Source organism: Grampus griseus, assembly GCF_964374135.1.
Source record: "Grampus griseus genome assembly, chromosome: 4".
Classification (NCBI taxonomy): Eukaryota; Metazoa; Chordata; class Mammalia; order Artiodactyla; family Delphinidae; genus Grampus; species Grampus griseus.
The window spans coordinates 50,336,143-50,358,241 of NC_138997.1; the positions used below are offsets into that span (position 1 = coordinate 50,336,143).

The 22,099-nt window shown below is 37.6% G+C and overlaps 1 protein-coding gene across 1 annotated transcript; it reads right to left on the reverse strand.

The window, feature by feature from the left end:
* Window positions 1-7,433: 7,433 nt before the first annotated feature.
* On the reverse strand, window positions 7,434-21,178 carry ENAM (enamelin; the record flags this gene model as incomplete). The annotated part of the gene is made up of 7 exons (XM_082654006.1): window positions 7,434-10,280; window positions 13,796-13,846; window positions 15,301-15,363; window positions 16,378-16,653; window positions 19,076-19,120; window positions 19,242-19,310; window positions 21,125-21,178. The coding sequence occupies 7 exons, from the start codon at window positions 21,176-21,178 to the stop codon at window positions 7,434-7,436; spliced, it is 3,405 nt and encodes a 1,134-aa protein (XP_082510132.1).
* Window positions 21,179-22,099: the final 921 nt, after the last annotated feature.

The window sequence follows — 22,099 nt, forward strand, 5'->3', positions numbered from 1 at the left end:
ACTGTGGAAAGTAAATGCTGACCTTGCATTTAAAATAATGAGAAGCTGATTAGTAAAATCAGTTTCTTGAAGAAACATTGTTCTGTTTTCTTTTTTTTCAAATGGTAATAGTCATTTTTAATAACTTCCACTGTGTTCATACTGATTATTCAGTGTTTTTTGTTTTTTTTTTTAGGGATAAGGCTCCGACACTCTGGTACTTCAGTAGGAATCATAGTTTTGACATGCTAAAGACAAATCATTCTTGACCAATCTTCAATCTGGTATGTGGTTTTAGCCAAGAATTTGAACTTTATTTAATCAGTAAACAGTTATTGAATATTTACCACATGCAGGGAACTCTGGTAGATTTTTGGTGATTAATCTGTGATAAGTGCCCTCAAGATAGTGCCACTCACTTCCTAGACCTCTGCTCAGCTGGACCCCAGTTCAGTTCGGTAACAATCTTCACCATGAAGCTCACCCTGACTACTTAAAAAAAAATTGCAAATCCTGTTCCCTGTCTTGGTTTATTCCACCCACATGTACTTATCACCCTCTAGCAGACTATATCATTTTACTTATATATTATGTTTATGGTGTCTCCTCCACAACAATGCATAAGTGCCACAAGCACAGCCATTTTCGTTTTGCCCATTGATGTATCCCCAGCACTGGGAAGGGTGTCTGGCACGTAGAGAAGCTCAATAAATATTTGTTGAATGAATGAATATGAGTACAGCTTAGTTGAGGAAACAAGACATATGCATAATCACAATCACTTGGCAGAGTCACGTAAAGCAAAGAAGTAGGTTTCGAAGTGTTCTGAGTATTTATGGGAGACTTCTCCCCCAGTTTTATTGAGATATAACTGACATACAACTTTGTATAAGTTTTAAGGTGTACAGCAGAATGACTTCACATGCTTATCTATTGTGAAATTGTTGCCACAATAAGTTCCGTTAACATCCATCACCTCATATAGGTACAAATTTTTTTTCCCTTGTGATGAGAACTTTTAGGGGGAGACTGTTTCTGAAGAGGCTCCTCTACTGTATTCCCATCTTTGCCTTAGTTTCTCTGCATACCCAATAAAAAAAGTTTTTGGTACCATGTTGCAAATTCTCGTAGGAGAGAGCCCTATGCCAGTATTATTGCCTCATTAAATGCCAGCTGGAAGAGGACTGCAAACTTAAAGTCCTGCGGGTCTTCCTTCTTTCAGAAGTTCAGTTAAACTCTAGAATTATCATATTGAAAACAACTTAGCACTTATACTAAGTGCTAGGTGTTAGTCTAAGTGCTTTATTAAGCATTAACTCATTCAGTAGAAATCCAGAGTAGCAGGTGACTCTTAAATGAGTTACTGAAGAGTGATTAAAGCCTTCCTGTTAGTTTCATTCATACATTTAAGTGGACAATTTAGCAGGGATACATGAGAAGTCAGTGCAGATGAAGCAGCTGTGAAAGGAACCTCTCCTTTGTCTTTGTGTGAGGTCCATGGGCTGTTCCCAACCAATGATGACTGAGTGTGGCAAAGATACTAAGACAGGCTTTGGGGTGGCAGTGTTGTATAGTGGTTAAATCCATGGCCTAGCTTGGAATACTCTACTTAGAGACTAACAAGTCACCAAGGGCAAGTTTATTCAATGTAAGGTTGAAAAATGAGTAAAAATAACTATCTCATAAAATATCTCATGAAATAACTATCTTATAAAAGTAAGCATACATGCCATAATGTACGTATATCACTTAACACAGCTTTTATAGCTTTCAGTAACCTTCTGTAAATTACAGTTGATGTTATGTGTTGTCTTTTGGCTCTTCTCTTTGCTCAGGCAACAAATCAGAGAAAAATGTGAACACGTATTAGATCAGTGATTCTCAAACTTTAATGTGTGTGAGACTCACCTGGAGGACTCATTGAAACAGATTGCTGAGCCCCACCCTCAGATGCTGATTAACTAGTTCTGGGATGCCACAGGAGAAATTGCAGGTCTCAAAAAATTCCCCGGTGCTGCTGCGGCTGCCTGGGAATTGCTTTAGAACCACGACTTTAGAATTATAAACCTCCATCTCCACCTAGTGGCTGATTTGTGAAATACAATGCATATGCATTTTAATATGTTTCATTTAGTCCTCATAAGTGTCCTGTGAAATAATCATTGTCTTCATTTTACAAATCATGAAACTAAGATGCAAAGAGTTAAAGTAATCTTATTAAGGTTTGACAAATAGTATATGGAGAACTGATAATTGGATCCAGACTGTGAGGCTCCAAAGCCAATGATCTCATTCAATGTTATCCTGTCTAAAATACATTTTTCAGACCATTTCCTCCAGTAGTTCCACTTCTGAGGAAGTAATCAGAAGTATGGACAAAGAGGAATAAAGATATTTATCACAACATTATTTATTATAGTGAAAATTCATAAGAGACTTTAAGTCCATCATTGAAGGGAATGATAATACAGTATATACTTGAGAATATTTTACAGACAACAAACATGAAGCTTTAAGTCTTTTTAATTATATGGAAATTGCTTATATAACGTGAAGAGGGAAATGTAGGCTATTTCATAAAATAATTACTTCAAGACCCTCCCTCCCTTATACACATAAAAGAGAAAATAGACCAAAGTATTAACATTGGCTAGTGGGATTATGTGTTATTTTTATTTGTTTATCTTTTACTTTTTATTACTTGCCAAATATTCTACAATGAGTATGTATTTCGGTAACTAGAAAAATATTAATTGTTATTAATTTTTATTTTTAATCAATTATATTAAAATTTGGGAAATTCTAAATTTCTATCCATTTACAAAATGTATTTAAAGAAAAAGTGACATTTATTTAGCATCTACTCTGTCCTCAGCACAATGCCAGTTACTGTGATAGTTACATGAGATGAATAAGAACTGAGCCTCCCTTTTTAGCAGTTTTCTTCCCTCTTCTGCAGGTAGAACTAACACAGGAAAAAATCAGCACATGATATAAGACAGTGAGTGATTAAATATAAAGAACGATGTGCTGTGAGCCTTCATGGAAGTTGGGGAGCTTAGGGTTAGGGTAATCTTGGAGGAGATATTAATGGAATAGGGCCTTCATGGATGGAAGTAGAACTTTGTAGAACTACATGAGCCAGGCAAAAAGACAGGAGGAAGCATAACATACATGTAGGAATAGAGAGAGGATTGGCCTGCCCCTCTTTCTTTGTGTTCTGTATCGAACCTGTCACTTACATGCTTCATTTATATAAATCCCCTCAAATTGGTGATATTCAGTTTTTTCAGTGGTTGAGACCTTTGTGTTCCTTCTCTGGTGAGTGTGCAGTTACACCTTACTTACAGGAAATAGCCTAGCACTTCACCATTCCAACTTTGATCTACCAACTGGCTGATTCAGCATCATCTGGGAGCATGTTCATTATACAGAATTACAGGCCCCACTCCAGATCACAGAACCAAAACCTGCATTTTAATAAGATTCATGTGCACGTTAATGCTCGAGAAACTTTGATGTAGTGTGCTGTGATTAGACTCACTCTTTAAGGGCATGGTGGATGATTTGGGAGGACCACCTATTAACCAACACTTGAGAAGGAATATTTTTGCCAGGCTAACCATAGCAAATACCAGCTGTATACAGTGCAGAGAAGAATGCGGCATGGTTATTTGGATAAGTACAGAGGAAATTACTGTCCCTTTTTTTTTTTTTTTTTTTTTTTTGTGGTACACGGGCCTCTCACTGTTGTGGCCTCTCCCGTTGCGGAGCACAGGCTCCGGACGCGCAGGCTCAGCGGCCATGGCTCACGGGCCCAGCTGCTCCGCGGCATGTGGGATCCTCCCGGACCGGGGCACGAACCCGCGTCCCCTGCATCGGCAGGTGGACTCTCAACCACTGCGCCACTCGGGAAGCCCCTACTGTCCCATTTTGACGAAGCACAGAAATGGAGGGTGCGGGTGCTGTGTCCTCAGGGAGATGAAATGGGGCACTGTGATAGCAGAGGACCTTAACTGGGAAGGTGATGGGGCATTGAGGGCAGCTTCATCTATTTCACAGTTACATCTGTGTTGAATTACAGCTTAGTTTCCTCTTTGCTCCTTTATTTGAAGAATTCTGCTCTTTCAGCATGCTATTCTGTTTGTTACCAGCTGAATCCTGTTTATTGGCTATGAATTCAAAGGCAGAGAAAAAGATCCAGTGGCTGATGTTACTGGGCTAGGGATGAGGTGCAGAGGCATGGAAGAACAGGTGGACAAAACCAATAGCTATAACCCATTATTAAACGGTGATTACCTCTTTCCTATCAAGTGCAGTTTTCTTCTGAGTTTTAGTTGTGTACTTGGTCTGAGTCACAGTGAAACCTTTGAGGTTTTGTGAAGGAAGGACAGAGCTGTTGACTTCAAGTCCTACATATCTGGTTCCCTTTTTGGCTTTTAGAAATAAAGTTTGGTTTCCTGAAGACAAGATGAATCTTCTTTAGGGTCCTTCAGGTCACGACCAAAGGAGACTAGGTTAAGTGAGGGCAGAGTCATGTCAAAACAAATGATAAAAGTAACTCACATGGCACGTCTTGTGAATTTTCTTTAAAGATGTATAAATTTAAGACTCTGATATGAGTGACTAAAATAAATAATGTTCAGGGGATCCAAAAAGCCAGGGAAGAATCTCTGTGATAAGGGCTACTAGGCTGAGTTTTCAGAGGTGGTTTGACCCTATATTTCATCATCCTATTTTGCTTCTTGCTCAAAGTGAAAAAATAAAGGACTTCCTCCAGCTAACTGGATCAATGCCCAGCCACCCCTTAGAGAAATCTATTATAGGCTGTGAGACAGAAAAGCTTATAAGGCAAGTGTGTGTTAGCTTTGCTGGATTATTTCCTTTGTTTGTCATCCTCAGATATTATTTTCTTCTTATTTAATTTATCAACTGAAGTCATCACTAGGATATATCCAGCTATTTTAGAATCAGCAGGTGATGACCACTAAACATAGGAACTCATCATAGAAATAGGGCCACGGTGGTGGGATGGGGGCACTAGAGGCAAGAGGGGATCACTTTCAGAGCCTGCCATCCCCACTGTATGCACCTTCATCTTAGAGCTGACCTTAAAAGCTTAATGAATAACTTAGCAAGGGCACACAGAATAAGTTTTTTATTGTAAGGAACTTAGCCCTGGTATCCAGGTTTATGGAAGAATACCTATGGTGGTAAGAGGAAGAGTCGTTTTCTACAGGGATGTCTCCTCCCCCCTTTTCTTCATTCTATATTCTCAAATTCAGTAGATATTTTTGTCCCCCTGTGCTTTTGCATTTTACATTACAGAGGTCTGAGATGATAAATTAAAGCTGTGGTGCCTTGTAGATGAAGATCCATTGACATATCTGCCAAAAGAAATATATGATCCATGCATTTTGATGAAATACTGAAGTGAATGAGTATTTTACAGTGAAAGTATTCATATCTAGATTTTAAAAATCATTTGGAAAATAGTAATGAAACATAACAATGTAGTTTTATTTTGATGAGGATAATTCTTAAGAGACAGTTTTATATAGAATAAGTTAATAATTTTTCAGTGTGTGATTAAAATCTGGTGGTGGCGGTGGTGGATTTAAGCACCTAGTTGACTGGCCTAGGTAATCTACCTCTAAGATCCCTTCTTACCCTGAGATTCCACAATGCAAATGTTGTTGAATATGTAAAGCTACAGAGTGTGGTGGCTTGTTCAGCATCCCAGATGGTTTACCAACAGGACAAGCACACTGTGCTATTTTCGTGGGAGCTTCAAAAGCTGTTTTAAAACCAGTCAATAAATATTTATAAGCTATCTACTATGTGCAAGACACTGCGCCAGGAACTTGAGAAGACTCAAAGGACAAGAATCCTCAGGAAGTTTTCAACATATTTTCTTATTGTCTTCTTGTGAAATCTGTCCCAGGAAATTTTCTCCTAATAAATTCCTAAGAGCTAAAAGGTAACTTTCTAGATAATTCAGAGAATTCTTCCTCTCTAGGAAGGAATATACAGAGAGTAGGCCGAAGTGCCATTGTTAAAAACAAAACAAAATACCTAGATGTATTCTAAGCAAGGCAGTATAGAAATATCTACTTTACAAAATAATTTACACTATTTAATCAAGATACAAAGGAAGTGTGTCTGTGAATAATTCTACCAGGGCATGAAGAATAAGTCTATATGTTAGTAGTAGCATACAGCGGTAGGATCACTTACACTGGGCTACTAAAGAAATTAACCACTGAGTGTTTCTCTTATTGGATTGGGATAGTGTTACCCCCAATATATTCTCTAGATCTTGCAGGTTATGAGTTGGTGATGGGGTATGGCAAGTCCTACTCTTTTTATCTGATGCTCAGTCGAAGAGGGGGAGTTCTTCCCTCTCTACCTTCCTAAGTCTTGTCTCCAGACTACTAGTTCTGGGTAAATATTCTCTCTTCCCCCGTTCTTCTTCTTGAATGTGTTCCTCTGGCTGAGTTGTGTCTACCTGGTAAAGGCCATAAGAAAATTAAAAATAAAAGTAGGTAATAGTGTCTACTATTTCCAAAATACATTCTACAATGATGGTTAGGCTGGGCCAAGAGAAAAATTGGGATAGAATTTAGAGGAAATACAAAGAGGGAGTGAGATGGGCAGTCTTAAGATATGCAAATGGTATAGCAGGGAAAAAAGATAAATGGAAGGGAAGAAAGGAGTCAGAGAAAGAGATTGATTGACAAGTGATACATTGGGAGACAGAACAGAAAGGTGAAAAGAGAGGAAGACATATGGAGAAAGTAGATGTAAAGACTAGTGATGGTTAAAGATAGCTTATTATATAAGAAGTGATAGAGAAAGATGGGGAAGGAAAAAATAGAAAGCTAAACATAGAATGGTTGAAAGAAAGAAAAGAAGGAAGGAAGAGAAAAAAGGAAATGATAAAGGTAAAGAAAGAGGTAGTAGAAGAAAAAATTCCAAAAGAGAGTATTAACCAGGAAAAAAAAAAAACCTGACAAAGACCAACATGAGAAAAAAAAAAAGTACAGTGAGTGCATTAGGGTTATATTGATGTATAGATCTCCATACATAAAATGGAAAATTCATCTGCTTTTCTGTCTTGCAAAACCAGACAATTTTGCAAGTATGGAACCTTGAGAGAAAAAGGAAGATTCGGCAAGCAAAGGGAAACTAATCCAGACAAGTGGCTTCCAAGTTTCAAGGCACTGGTGGTCATAGCCTTCCTGTTTGTTTTTTTTTTAAGTGTGTGCTAACTGGTGACAATACTAGATCTAGCAACTCCCAGAGCCCCAACCTCCTATTGCTGGAATGGGGAAAAACTTAAGGATAACCAAGAGGGTGAGATACTTATCAAATCTTGGGGGAAGAATGTCTGGAAACCACTGTAGAATAGCAGGTATTTTCCTTCCCCAAAGAATGCTTGATTGAGATAATTCCTAGGCCTGAAGTAGTAAGCAGTCTTGCACCTGGTCCTGTGGATTGGTCCCTACTTGAAGAGAATCAAATAGAGTGTGTTCATCTGCATTAAGTGGGTCTACATTTATATTCTGAAACTGTGCCCTGGTAGCTAACTCAGCCAGTGAGTTAGGAATTTCAGTAGGCATAATTGGATCCCCATCAAATGAGCCTTGCCTTCCAATGCTAGATGGAGTTCCAGTGCTGGAGGTGTGATACTTTGTTAATTTGGAGCCAAAACATGGTAACTGTAGGATGCTAGATGGTCTCTGCTGCCTTTCACCCTCATTTCCTTGCACTTCACTTGGAATTCCTTCTGGCTTGGGACCTTCATCAGGTGTACCAATAACAAGCTGCTCAGGAGTAAGATCAACAGTTCTTTCATTGAGCTGGTTGCCTTCAAATATTTGTTCCAAAATGTTTCCTTTTCCTCCAAGATCACTTTTGAGGCAAGGTGTATTCTTTGATTGAAGGGAACTGGTTTCGGGAAAGGGCATAATTCCCCTTTGGCCCAACTGATTTATAGAACGTGGTGTGTTCCTCTTCAGAGTGGACATGTCATCTCTGAAAGGACTTGGGTTTTGACTTTCTCCAGGCAGTCTTTTCTCTGAGCTGTTTCTTTGGCCAGCTAGGATGCTTGTCGGGGAGATAGTATGTCTTACATGCGTAGTTTGACTGTCTTCTATATACACAGGGCTGGTGTCTTGGTTCTCCCCTAGTGCAAGACCAAAAGATGGAGTGTAGTCTTGTAGAGCAAGTGGATTGTCCTTGGGCCCTGTGGAGCCACCAGCACAGCAAGGGCCTCTCTGGCTTAGGTGAAATAAATGTGCTCCTTTTTGAACTGCTGGGTAACTTGGAGGAATTAAGTCTGGGAAAACCAAGTGTTCTCTTTCTGGTGAATTTAACCTAGTGGTCTGCATGCCATAATTCAAATTCTCACCTTCATGCCATATTGGATTTTTCTGAAGCCCAGCTGGGGAGTCACTGGAATAAGGCTTGTTCTCCTTCTGGTATGGTGAACTAGCAGGGCCTTTGTGTAAATTTGTTGGCTGATCCCAGAAATTTCTGTTAAAATATGGCTTTCTTTCTTTCTGCTCTTGGACTTGAATTCTGTGGTCCCAGGAATTCCAAGAAGGAAACATAGTGCTTTCTTCTTGTCCAACGGCATTATTAGCATAATAGCCCCTGCTCTCCACTGGCCGCGGTTCAGTGGGAGCTGTATTATATGATGGGAAATTCTCATCTGGGCTCCAGGGGTAAAATTCACCATAAAGGAAATCCTTCCTGGGTTTTGATGGATTAATATCTAAGGAATAGGGAAGGTATTCCTTTGGTTGATTTGAGGTATATTGCTCGCCTTCATAGTGCCTAACTGTTGGGTCTCCTTTAAAGCTTGACTCCGCCACACTCCATCTACTTTGTCCTGGAAAAGATTCATCTCCAGTTGGCTCTATTGGGTCTTCTTCATTATAAGGGATTGTCTTTTTTGGGTCTGGAGTATTCATGGGATAGTGTGGATTTTCAGGTTGCCTCATTGTATTGGGAGAATCATCTCTTTCAGCCCATGTATTACTTCTAAGGTATGGTGAGTTTTCCCTGGGATCATAGGGGTTATAGTCAGGGTAATAAACACGTCCTCCAGAGCCATGGGAAGGATGAGGTAAGTGTTCTTCATGCCTTCCAGGATCTTCCTTAAAAGGTGGAGAGATTTCTTGTTGGTTCCAAGTATTTCTTCCAGCATTAAAATGTTCCCTTGCAGGGGAAGGAAATCCCTCAGGGTACACAGGCTGATATATACTGTGCTTTAATTCTGGCTGATTAATTTCTGACTCATATGGGATTCTTCTTGGCTCTAAAATAATCCCTTTGAGCAAATTCTGGCTTTGGGTTTGTCCATTAGAATTTGGAGCTCTTCTGGAATCTCCTCTCAGGTAATAAGAGTTTTCACGTTGACCAATAGAATTAAAATTTGGGACTAGCATGTTGTCCTCAGGGTGAGGCAGTTTATAGTTTGATTTATTAACTCCATAGTCTTGAGAGTTTCTCCAGGGGCCACTTGGATCCCTTGTAGGAATGACTATTCCTTCTTTTTGACTTACTGGCTTCTCTCTTGGATTTTGGATGTTTTCATTGTGGCCAACAGTACCATGTTTGGGACCCAGAGGGGCAACATTTGTTCCCACAGGGTGTTTATTTGGCCCTTCAGGCTTTCTTCTGAAATTTGCTGGATTTCCTGCATAATTGGGAGAGTTGCCTCTTGCAGTGGAAGCATAAGCTCTGCGGTATATTGGATATCCTGGGCGAACTGCTTGTTTGCCTTCCAAAACAAAGGAGTTCCACCGGGGACCCCTTTGAATTTGTTGATTTCGGTAAAAAGGCCCATTACGTTTGTGCCCCGTAGCGGTGCCAGTAGGTCGCCATTGTCTTCCTGCAGGAAAACTAGGGATGTTAGGATTTGGATAATTTTCATGAATATTTGTCTGACTTGGTCCCCGTGGGGTTTGACTTCTTGGAACTCCCTGGCCTGAAACATTTACTGCAGGGCTGTTTTGAGCTGTAGGATTGCTCACAGTGTTAGACCCCTGGACACTGTTTCCTGTTGGGCTGGTGTCATTTCCACCCTGACTCCCTCTGGGATTGGGTGCATTTGACTGGGTAGAATTAGTTTCAGGAACTGTTGAATTAACCGAAGGATCAGTGGCTGGACTCTCTGTTTTAGGAGGATCTTTTTCTTTTGGTTTTTCAAAATCTTGTTCAAACATCTCTTCTGAATAATAAGGAGGATGGCCCCCAAATCCATGATATCCAAAATATCCAAAGTAAGGATTCTGTAGGGAAGAAGATGGAAATTGATAATTATTCTTTGTTTCCCACCATGGTGCTGCTTGGAATTTTTAAAAGTGATAGTAAAAATCTTATTGGCCACATAATTTTTAAATCACCATTGGCTACGCTTTCTTTCTTGAAATTTGATTCCTCCTTGGTTTCCATGACCTTTCTTCCTTCTGGTACTCTTACTCTCTGACCATTACTTTTCAGTTTTCTCTTCCTAGGCCTGGATTCTAAATCTAAGTTCTTTTTGTTTTTTTTTAGGATTCCATCCTCTGTCCACCTTATTCTTCTGTTCTCATTTTGCACACCTGCTTTGATCAATCTATTGCAGTCCAGTTCTTTCAATACAGATACATGCCAGTGACTCCTAAAGCCATAACTCTGGCACATGATTCTCTCCTGAGGTTGAGACAGCAAGACTGCTACGCTAAAGAGTTTATGAGTATCTCCAATTGAATGTACCCAGACTGGACTCATTTTCCCCAAAACCTTATTCTCTAATATTCTATATCTAAGCAGAATTCACCACTATATACCCAGTTTCCCAAGTTTCCACTCTCTCCTTTATTTCCCCCAGATAATTAATGACCAAATCTTATAAAATCTAAACTTTCATCTTTGTCTTCTCCTCCTTTATCCCCAATACCCCTGAACTATTGCAACAGTTTTCTTACTGGTTACTCTGGATATAATTTTACTTTCCTGTAATACTGCCTGTCCATTGCCATCAGAGTAGTGGAGGTTGGGGGTGGGTATGCGGGAAAGTTCTGTCACTTTCCTCCTTAAATATTAAAGTTGCCCTTACCTTACAGGACAAACTGTAAACTCAGAGCATAACATACAAAGCATGGTGCCAAAGAGTGGGGCTCTAGACAAATATGGGTTAAAATCCCTATTCCACCAGTACTAATAATATGACTCTGGGCTAACCTCAGTTTATTCATTTGTAAAATGGAGATAATAAAATAATATCTACCTCATAGGTTATCATGAAGATCAAGTGAGGTAACATATATAAAGCTCGGTGCCTAGTACTTACTAAGTGCCTGATAATAATAATATATAATATTAATAAAGATAATAATTATTATTTTAAATAATCATCTGGCCCATAACAATTATATCCAGCCTTATTTCCTCCCCCTTGTAGTTTATGCGGTTGTAAATCACACTACTTGCAGCACTATTCACAATGACCTTAAAAAAGAAGGAAACTCTGCAATATGCACCAACATAGATGAACCTTGAGGACGTTTTGGTAAGTGAAATAAGCCAGTCACAGAAAGATGAATGCTGCATGATTCCATTTTATGAGGTATCTAAAAGAGTCAAATTCATAGAATCAAAGAGTAGAATGGTGATTGCCAGGGGCTAGGGGGAGGGGGAAATGGGGAGTTGCTAATCAACGGGCTTAACGGTTCAGTTAAGCAAGATGAATAAGATCTGCTGTAGAACATTGTACCTATAGGCAACAATATTGTATTGTATACTTCAGAATTTGTTGGGAGGGTAGATCTCATGTTTTGTTCTTACTACAATAAATAATAATTTAAAAACAGCTACTTTTAGTTCTCTGAGTACTCTATGTTTCAGTGCCTTTGCACATGGCTTCTTCAGATTGAACTTTCTCTTTGCCTATACATTTATCCCTCCTGGAGAACTTGATTCATCTTCAGGACTCAGCTTGAGTGCTCCCTTCTCTGTCCTGGTTTTCTTAGGCAGAATTAGGCTCTACTCTCAGGTGTCCACAGCAGTATAGGCTTCTGCTTTAACAATTATCCCACTGAATTTCAGTTGCTTATTTTTCTGGGATTCTCCCACTTGACTTTCCCATGTGAAGTTTTTGAGTGAAAACATTCTTCTCATCTTTGTTTTCCCCAGTACTTAGCACAGTGGGAAGTGCTTAATAAATGTTTGTTTAATGAATGATGCAATCATCATGAGCAGTGTCAGTATGTTTGTTAGACACACATGTGGCATTTAGGTCATTTAGTCTTTCTTTAAAAAAAAATACAATCTAAAGAAAAAGTATTTTTATTCCTACTTGTGGATAGAGATGAAGAGACGGATGGGTGAGGATATGTCTCGGACAGCATGCAGCAAATCAGGCAGTGTCCCTGAGATGTGGAATGCAGATGTTAATACCTATGCAAATTGCCTGTGTCATCCTCTTTCACTCTCTCATGAAATGTTTGTAAAAATTTGAAGTCCCCATATTTACAATAACCAGGACATGGAAGCAACCTAAATGTCCAAAAGAATGAAATAATGCAACATGGATGGACCTAGAGATTGTCATACTGAGTGAAGTCAGAGAACGACAAATATCATGTGATACCGCTTATATGTGGAATGTAAAAAAAAGGGTACAAATGAACTTATCTACAAAACAGAAATAGAGTCACAGATATAGAAAATAAACTTATGGTTACCAGGGGGTAAGGAGGAGGAGGGATAAATTGGAAGACTGGGATTGACATATACACACTACTATATATAAAACAGATTACTAATAAAGACATACTGTATAGCACAGGGAACTCTACTCAATACTCTGTAATGGCCTACATGGGAAAAGAACCTAAAAAAGAGTGGATATGTGCATATATATAACAGATTCACTTTGCTCTACACCTGAAACTAACACAACATTGTAAACCAGCTATACCACAATAAAAATGAAAAAAATTGAAGTGCCCATTTCCAGGTTGCATGCACTTATCTGAATAATCATTTGGGATTATTTCACAATGATATATCTGAAAGCACCTTATGCCATTACTGAATAGGAATTTTCAATGTCATTATTTTAACAACCCGCCCCTCAGCCCCTCCCCCTAGAACTATCAGGTTTCCACATTTCACTGAGGACATATCAAATATTTAGGGAAAAAGAGGAAGTACACTCCAGGGGTGGGGTACTGTGCCACAATCACTACAATGGCTTTTTTTGATGACACATTGCTAGAATATTTAAATAGTGTATCACTGCATTTGGCCCCTCTCCTAGTGTGGTGTACTAAAAAACCCATTGGATAGGATATCAGAACACTTGGATTCTGGGTCCAGTTTATCCTCTAACTCAGTAGGTAAAACTGAATAGTAATTTAGCTTCTCTTGGCTTCAATTTATTTGTACAATGAGGTCATTAGATGGTTACTTAATTTCCTTCTGGAGATAACATTCTGAGATAGATTTACTTCGTTCCTGTTGACTAGTTGTTCCATCACTGTTTAGAGTCCAGCATCAGCCTTGAGCAAAGGTTAGTAAGTTAGCCTTCTGAGAGAGAGAGAGAGAGGTTGATTTCTATACATGTAGGGGAGAAATGATATATCACATTTATTTTATTTTAGATTACTTGCTTGGTTTGTTTCACTTTTTAAAAATCACAGGTGCTTGAGCTACAGGTTCATGTGTTGGATTTTAACTTTTTTATTAGATAGGGATAAAAAAAAGCAGAGACTTTCATATTGTAATTCCTAATGAGGATTGTAGCTTTGCTTGTACTTACTCCACCTTCTTCATTGCTGACTGGTGGACGTCCATAACCTGGTGGTACCCTCTGAAAGGTGAAAGACACAATGAACACAGAGAAAACCACTTTCTATGCTGCCATTTGATTGTAAAACTCAAGATTTTTAAAAATAGTTCAAGTCAGCGTTAGCACTGTTGGTGGCTTTTAGCTTCTGAGTCATTAGCTCTTAAAATCTAGCTATTAATAATTATGACATAACCATCAGTGAATTCTGGTAAATACAAAGCCTTCATCTGGATCCCAGGTTATCTTACGGAAAATACCACATGTGGCTGCATATCCTGGCAGTCGTCCTGCCCCATCACCAATACACACACGTGTGCATGCACACACACACACACACACACACACACACACACACACACGCACAGAGATTTGAGTGCTGTTAGGATCCAAACATCTATATTAGAATATCTAATAATTGAGATTAAATAATGATGTTATTTTTTGAATGTTTACATTTAAGGTGACAAACTGACAATCCTTCCTGGATTATTACTAAAATATTTTTATAGTCAAAACCAAGGTTTATTTTCCTAATCAAACTAGGAGGTTGGGTTTCTGCTCATAGGAGTGTTGAGAAAAGCATAGTGGGAGGGTTTCAAAAAGCAATTCAGCTCCCACAGAAGTTCTACATAGATGAGATTAATAGATATTTCAGCAAGAGAATCATGTTCATCTCCTTTTTAAATCTTCACCTGGTACTGCCTTCATTTTCTTTGTTCAGTATTGCCAGTAAAAAGGATGTCACTCTTACAAGGAAAAAGAAATAAGAAATTTTTACTGCTTGAAATGAATTGTTCCTTGGTTATAAAAAGCCTTCTTGACTATAGAGTTGTAGACAAGAAAAACCAATGCCATAGCTAAATGAAGTCATCAAATATTTATTGATGTTGTTTTTGTTAGTTTAACTGCAACTGACCATTAATATTTCTATAGTTCAATTAGTTTATTTTGCGATTCATATCTTAAATGCTTGCCATGCAATTTCAACATTATGTTTTATTTTAATGATTTTAACCTTTAAAGGATTCCTATAATTATTATTTTGCAAAATTCTTTACAATGAAATATCTTTGTCTAGAAATAATAAGACATTATGGAAGGATCTTAGCCTAATCATGGTTTTCAAACTCCATTTTGTCCCAGTTTCCCCATTACATTAAATGAGGATAATCTTTGTGTTTTCTCATCTCTTGGGTGAGGAATAGTAGTGAAGGAGCACAACCTTTTGAAATTAATTCATTATCTAAGTTAGTAGTAGTGTTGGATGATTTAGGCTATGTTCATTTCAACAATTTGAGTAAAAAATCCAATTAAAAAATTTTTTTTCCTACATGATTACTGATGTGATGATTTTGTTTCATATTCTTTACTGATTGGCATATGGCATTCCATTTAAAATGTATGAACTCAAATTAGTTTGAGATACAGCATGCTAATATTATTTTTCAGTTCTAGTTTAAAGGAAAAGAACTCACATGTGGAACATGCCACGGTAGCTGTTGATAGGGAAATAGCCCATTGCCAAATGGTGGGAATGCCTAGAAAGAAGAAAAGAATCAGAGTGATGTGGAAATGAGAAGAGTAAATGAAAAATGAAACAAACTTATTAAAGACAATTATTTAGAACTTGGAAGTCTACATCTTCCTTTGCATTAAACTGAATTTTTTAAAGGCAGAGATGATAATAATAATAATAACAATTAGTATTATTGAGCACTTACGTTCTAGGTAATGTGCTGAGAATTTTATACTAGTAAGTTCATTTAATCCTCACATAACTGTAGAAGATATGTGCTATTATTATTTTCATTTCACTTAAGATTCTGAGGTTCAGAGAAATTGAGTCACTTGCCCCAAATCTCAGAGCTGGTAAATGATTGAAGCCAGGATTCAAAGCCAGGAGTGTCTTTTCATTCAAATTTGTATTCTCTACAGCTATAATAGGTCTGATAATGAAGGCTAATCGACTCAAGACAACATTTTAGAAGCTCCATGATGGATGAGATCTTGAGAAATCATCTGCCCGTCTTCTTGTTTTAAGTCAGGACTACATTTATGCTATCCTGAAGTCCTGGAAGCAGTGTTAACTTTCAGAGCAATGTTTTAGACAGTCGAAGCATAGATCTGGAAGGGACTTAGAGAACATTCCATTTACTCATGATGAACCTGGAGCCTAGAAAGGCAAAGTGACTTGCTCAAGATCATACAACTAATAAGGACCGGGGTAGAATTTGAATCTCTGTTCCCTGACTTTTCTGTTGGTGCTCATGTTTATACCCTGTTGCCTCTGTATTTCAAAAGGAGCTTCTCAACAGTATTTGGGTAATTTTCCATTAAATGAAGGCTAGAATAGACTTGCCAGGCAGTTTTGGATAGGTGGTGACAGCATCACCTTGGAAGAAAGTGTCCAAACTAATGATTCTGTTTTGTACATAGCGGTATCTGTGTTGAGGAGCATTGGAGGAAGTGTGTTTGTGGGGGTGGCATGGCCCTCTGAAGCCCTCTGAGGCCATTTATGACTCTGGTTTGGAATTTTGCTTGGCAGGCCTCACCTGAGGTGTCTGGGTTTCCTCTTGGGGCTGAGTTGGGGTGGGTGATGGCTGCTTTAAAGGATGCTCCGGTAGGGGCTGTTTTAGTTGAGGCTGGTTGGATTTCTGGGTCTCTGGGGCTTGATCAGTCTTGCTCTGGTGTTTGGGTGCTGAGGGAGATGAAGGTTTCTGTGGGCGCTTCTTGTTGGGTGGTGGCTGAGGCCACATGGGCATCTGGTACGGCAGGAAGAGCTGAGGGAGCTGCATACCATTTCCATACAAGGGACCCAGGTGTACCATCTGCAAGGGTAGTAAATAACAGTAAATTCACATGAGTGCTGGTACTCCAGCTCTCCCCACCCTCTCTGTCAGTCTCTAAAACTCAGTCCAGGATCTTAAAAAGCCTATGAAGCTTAAGTCAACAATGGAAGCTTCAAGCTCTTTAGCTAGCATTTTATTTTATTTATTTATTTATTATTTTTATTTTTTATTTTTTTGCGATACACGGGCCTCTCACTGTCGTGGCCTCTCCCGTTGCGGAGCACAGGCTCCGGACGCGCAGGCTCAGCGGCCATGGCTCACGGGCCCAGCCGCTCCGCGGCATGTGGGATCTTCCCGGACCGGGGTACGAACCCGTGTCCCCTGCATCGGCAGGCAGACTCTCAACCACTGCGCCACGAGGGAAGCCCTAGCATTTTTTTTTTAAATGCTCTCTTATACTTTTTATTTTTGTTATTTTTTTAAATTGTAGTATAGTTGCTTTACAATGTTGTGTTAGTTTCCACTGTACAACGAAGTGAATCAGCAATATGTATACATATATCCCCTCCCTCTTGGACCTCCCTCTCACCTGCCTAGCTAGCATTTCTTTACATGTTTTCTTACAGAAATGAATTTCAGTCTTTCAGAAAACCAATGAAACAAAGCAAAAGGCAGAATTAGGTGAGAAATTTCAGTTAAAGAATTCAGGTTATAATTTTCTAACTCTGAAGCCCTGACTCAGGTAAGAAGTATACAAGTCAAGTTACAGAGGAGTTGATATCAAGTTCACAATTCCTGTGACTTGTTATAGGCTGGATGAAGAGGAGAAAGAGCAAAAAGAAGACGAAGTGAGAGTGTTAAAAAAAAAAGAAAGAGAAAGAGTAAAAATTTTATGTGTGTAAATATCCTTATATGGGGCCTGTGCTTCTCGATTACAGGTGAATCCTCATTAATTCCGTTTTCATTATGAAAATCTCCACAATTACAAGGTTGGCAGGGAAGCAAAAGCAGTTATAATCTGAAAATGCTATGTATGAATTGACCTCTTACAACAGTAGTTCCCATTCAAACATTCCCTCTCTGACTTAACACCAGTCTCTGTCTCCAGGCTTCATTAATCAGTCTCTCACTGTCTATGGATGATACACACACAATACCGTGCAAATGCCGTGTGGATTGATGGAAGGTGAAATTGCAAATCTTGCATTAAGATGTAGGATTTCATGACGATTAAGTTGGTAAAAATTTCAAATCACTGGCAAAGTTGCTAAAACTGAGAATGAGAGTTTGAAAACTTGGGCCTATCAAAAGATAAAGATGAGAAAATTGACAATGGTGATGATTTTAGATGAGAGGCTTTAAAAGAGAATGACTTGAATGAAAAAGATTAAGGGAAAATTGATGAAGTCCTTGATTTTTCCCCTCAATGGGTCTCATGATCATGTTACCAAAGTCAAAAGTAACATATAGTATTATTGTACTATTATACAATTTTTTCAGAAAAATTATGCCAGAAGATTCAACTGATAATACGTTCATTATTAGTTCTAAGAATTAGCACATAGTGGGAAGTATAAGCTAAATTTTAAAAATTAGACAAAAACTTATTTCATAATTTTAGTGTTATCTTTCAAGATAATCCAAATAAAACTTTATCTTCCTCCCAGTATTTACTTCTGCTATTTTTTTCTCATTATTTGTAAATATATCTTGTATAGTCTTTTCCCAGAACAAATTTCTCTCAGATATAAAGAAGCAGTGTAATTAATAAATGCTTTTTTCTACGTGAAAGTACAATATTAATGAATAAGAAGAAAATTTGGTGTAAGGGGATAGGTGAAATAATTTTTTTTCCTTGAAACTCTTATAATGGTTAATTAAAACATGTGAATAATGATTGGTGTCTTTATTAGCTAAGACAGACCTTATAACTATCTGTATATAAACAAGAAATCATTAGAAATAATATAAAGCGGAACTTACAGGTGGGGAGTTCATAAAGTTGAAGTGACCATAGCGCATCTGTGACAACAGGAATCCATTTATGTGGCACAAAGTGAAAATTTTTTATTCAATAAAATCACAAGAAGCAAGTTTCTGATTTTTAGATATAATAGTCATAATGTCTTTGACTAGTTATACATGAATTTAAAATAAGTAATGAAATTTAAAAACCTTCTATGGCACTATGATTTGAGAGTTTAAGAGGTAGAGTCTCTCTACCTCTTTCATAAGAAATTTTATATATCAGAAAGTTTTCCATTATTCTCCTTTTTATTTTTTGGTGGCACCTGCAGCTTGAGGAATCTCAGTTCCCTGACTAGGGACTGAATCTGGGCCTGGCATTGAAAGCCCAGAATCCTAACCACTAGGCAACCAGGGAACTCCCTAATATTCTTTTTAAATGAACTCTCAGGACAGGGCTCTGGAAAATGTCTCTCCTGAGACTAAACATACATACCTCCTCACTTTTACTGCTAAATCCAGGCATTCGGGGCATTTGCATCTGGAAGTGAGAGAATATTTGTGACAAATTCAGAACATCAATTGAAATAAGCCCAGGAATTTTCCCCAAACTATGCAACAATAGAACATAAAGAAAGGTCCTAAATTTTTTTAATACTCACTGGCATAGCTATGGAATAACAAAGCAGACCTAGAAAGACCAGGAGACTCTTCATTTTTCCACTTGGTACCTGGGATACAAAACTGGATTTTAGTTTTGAACTGTGAAATAATTCTGCTAGGGGCACTTGGTGCTTATCCAGGCACTAGCCCACCTGCCTGTCAAGGAGAACACTGATATACACAGTGAAAGGGACCTCTGCTGCCATGTTTATTTTACATTAAGAAACTATTAGATGGTTATTACCTGGTACTGTTCTAAGCTGCCAAAAGGGTCAGTTAAAAAGGAAAGATAAAAGTAAGAGGGAGAGAGAGAGAGACAGAGACGGAGAGACAGAGAAAACATTGATGCTTGAAAAGATGGCTCATAGCACTGGAATGTGAAAATTAGAAATTAGGAGTTTATCTTGAAAAATGTGAATATTGGTGATTTTGAATTTCTAGTTGCTAGGCTGGTTTAGAAAGTCATAGTAGTGTCTATATTCACTGTTCAGGATAATCTCAGTCCCAGTGACGGGACAATCCAAAATCAGTACTTTGAGCTACTTTCTAAGGTGCTATAGACTACATTCCATTATAAAAAGGCTTGTTATATACACTGGAATGTTTTAGAATCTATGCTTTTCTTCTTTCCGCTATTGTTGTTTCTATTATTATTATTGTTATTATTTAATCTTTTTACAAATCACTTCTGCTCAAGGTCTGGTAAAAGAAATGGGAAAAAATAAGAAAAACTATAAATTTATCTCTTTGTTAGACACTTTGATTAAACATAGAGGAAAAGATAGAAACTATAGACAAATATGAAGTTCAGAGATTGTTTTCATGGATTTTATTTATCCCACTCTAGTTAATTATGCAAGGCTTATATAATTAATACTTGTATTTACATCTTTGAATAAGGTTTCTTCTAAAGCATTTACTTGGGTAACCCCTTAAGAAAACTCTTCCACTTGCATATACAATAGACAAAAATAAAGGTTTTAATCAGAATGATATATTTTCACGGTTTATCAGATGCAAGACAATTCCTAGCATAGTAACCAGGATATAGACACCAGTATTTGCTCATTCCTTTTGTTTCTTTCATTTTCTGGGCATGAAATGCACCTAGTAGTGATTTGAGCCAATGCTCACCCTTCTACTTGCTTTCCACAGAAGCAATATAACTAGAGGACACTTCTTCATTTTCTTAAACTGTATGTTTAAACAGTTACCTTTTACATATCAGAGAAATTGGGAGAGTGTAATTAAACAAAGGAAGCAGTAATATGTAAATGTCTTTCCTACCAATTAAAGATTTTCAGAATCATAGCATTGTAGAGAATTAAAAATAACTGAAACTAGTGTGCTTAGTATAGGCTACAACAGCACAAGGAAGTTACTAAAGAGAATACTGGTGAATGCTTTCCTAAATCTATTTTCTAAGATTATGGCCTGAGATTTGGGGGGAAGCTTTGTATGTTTAATTTCTATCTTGCTTAATCATCCATCTAATTTCTATAGTAGCAGTCACTGAGATTCTTGATAATGCTACACTCATATAGGAAGATGTGGTCTTTTGTTTTGCAAATATAAAATGTCACTCTTTTTCTCTTTTATAAAATTAATATATTATGTTGGATGACTTTAAGATTCCTTCCATCTCTAAAAATTCATGATTGGATAAAAGTCTATGCTTAGCTGTTTTTTTAAATTATAATGATTGTTATGGAATACAATGACTATGTAAGTTCTTAGTTCTAACATTCCATCTGTGGTCTCAGATGCTCTTTTTTCTTCTGACATATTTAAATAGTGTTTTATCCTCTCAAGTGTACTTCTGACAATATTTAGTTCGATATGTGATCTGTTTGTATTAGGAAAAATAAATGAAAATACTCACCAGGTTATCTAGCTTAGGAGACGAAGCTTCATGCCTGCACTGCAGCAGCAACATTTTTTCACCAAAATTTTCATAAGCCTTTAAGAAAAGTATAGATTTTGCATGAGAAGAAACTCAAATATAGAAAAACAGATAAATGAAGAAACTAAGAACAAAACTTCAGCTCTACCTTTATTAGAGAGTTTTCAAACTCTCTTCAAGCTTAATCTTCTGTTGCTTTAAGAGTAAGGTGAAAGCTAAATCAGAGAGAAAATGACCCAGGCACTGTATTTTGAGATACTTTTAGTGCAATGTTGACAAAACTTGAATGCTCAATGGGGACGTATACAAAAGCCCAGTGTTAAATGAGATCTAATTAGTTTGGAAGAAAGCTTATAAGAAAAATAAATGCACCAACTAAACGAAGAAGTTTAAATTTTATCAGAAGATTACTGTACAAAAATTGATTATCAACAAACATCAAAGAATGCAATCAGGAAGTCAACCAACATCTATGAATTAAGTTCATTATTTGGAACTATATTAATTATGTTGAAAATCTCTAATACTCACCTAATGCCACTTAGAAACTCCAACATATAAAAAATAACTTTTACTTGAACTTTGCTAGCCTGTCTTTGAAATATATTCTTAATGGTCTACAGTGGAAATGACTACAAGTTGCTAAAGCCAGGGAGATCTCAAGAAGCTAGACACATTTATTTCTTAATGATAAAACAAAAAATTCTTCATGAAGATGTCATGTTCTGTACCAAAAAGGCTTAAAATAAAAAGACTCCTCCTTTTCAGAAAGCTTGGGTCACATTTAAGCACTGTTGTAGACCTGCACAACCAATCAGCTTTGAGAAAAATGGTTTTGCCATCACAAGAGTTTAAAACACAGCCAATGTAAAATTTATAATATGTTATTATAGGAGCTGTCAAATCAAGCCTCTTATTATGTATAATAACAGTCGAGGAAAATGAGCTTACAGC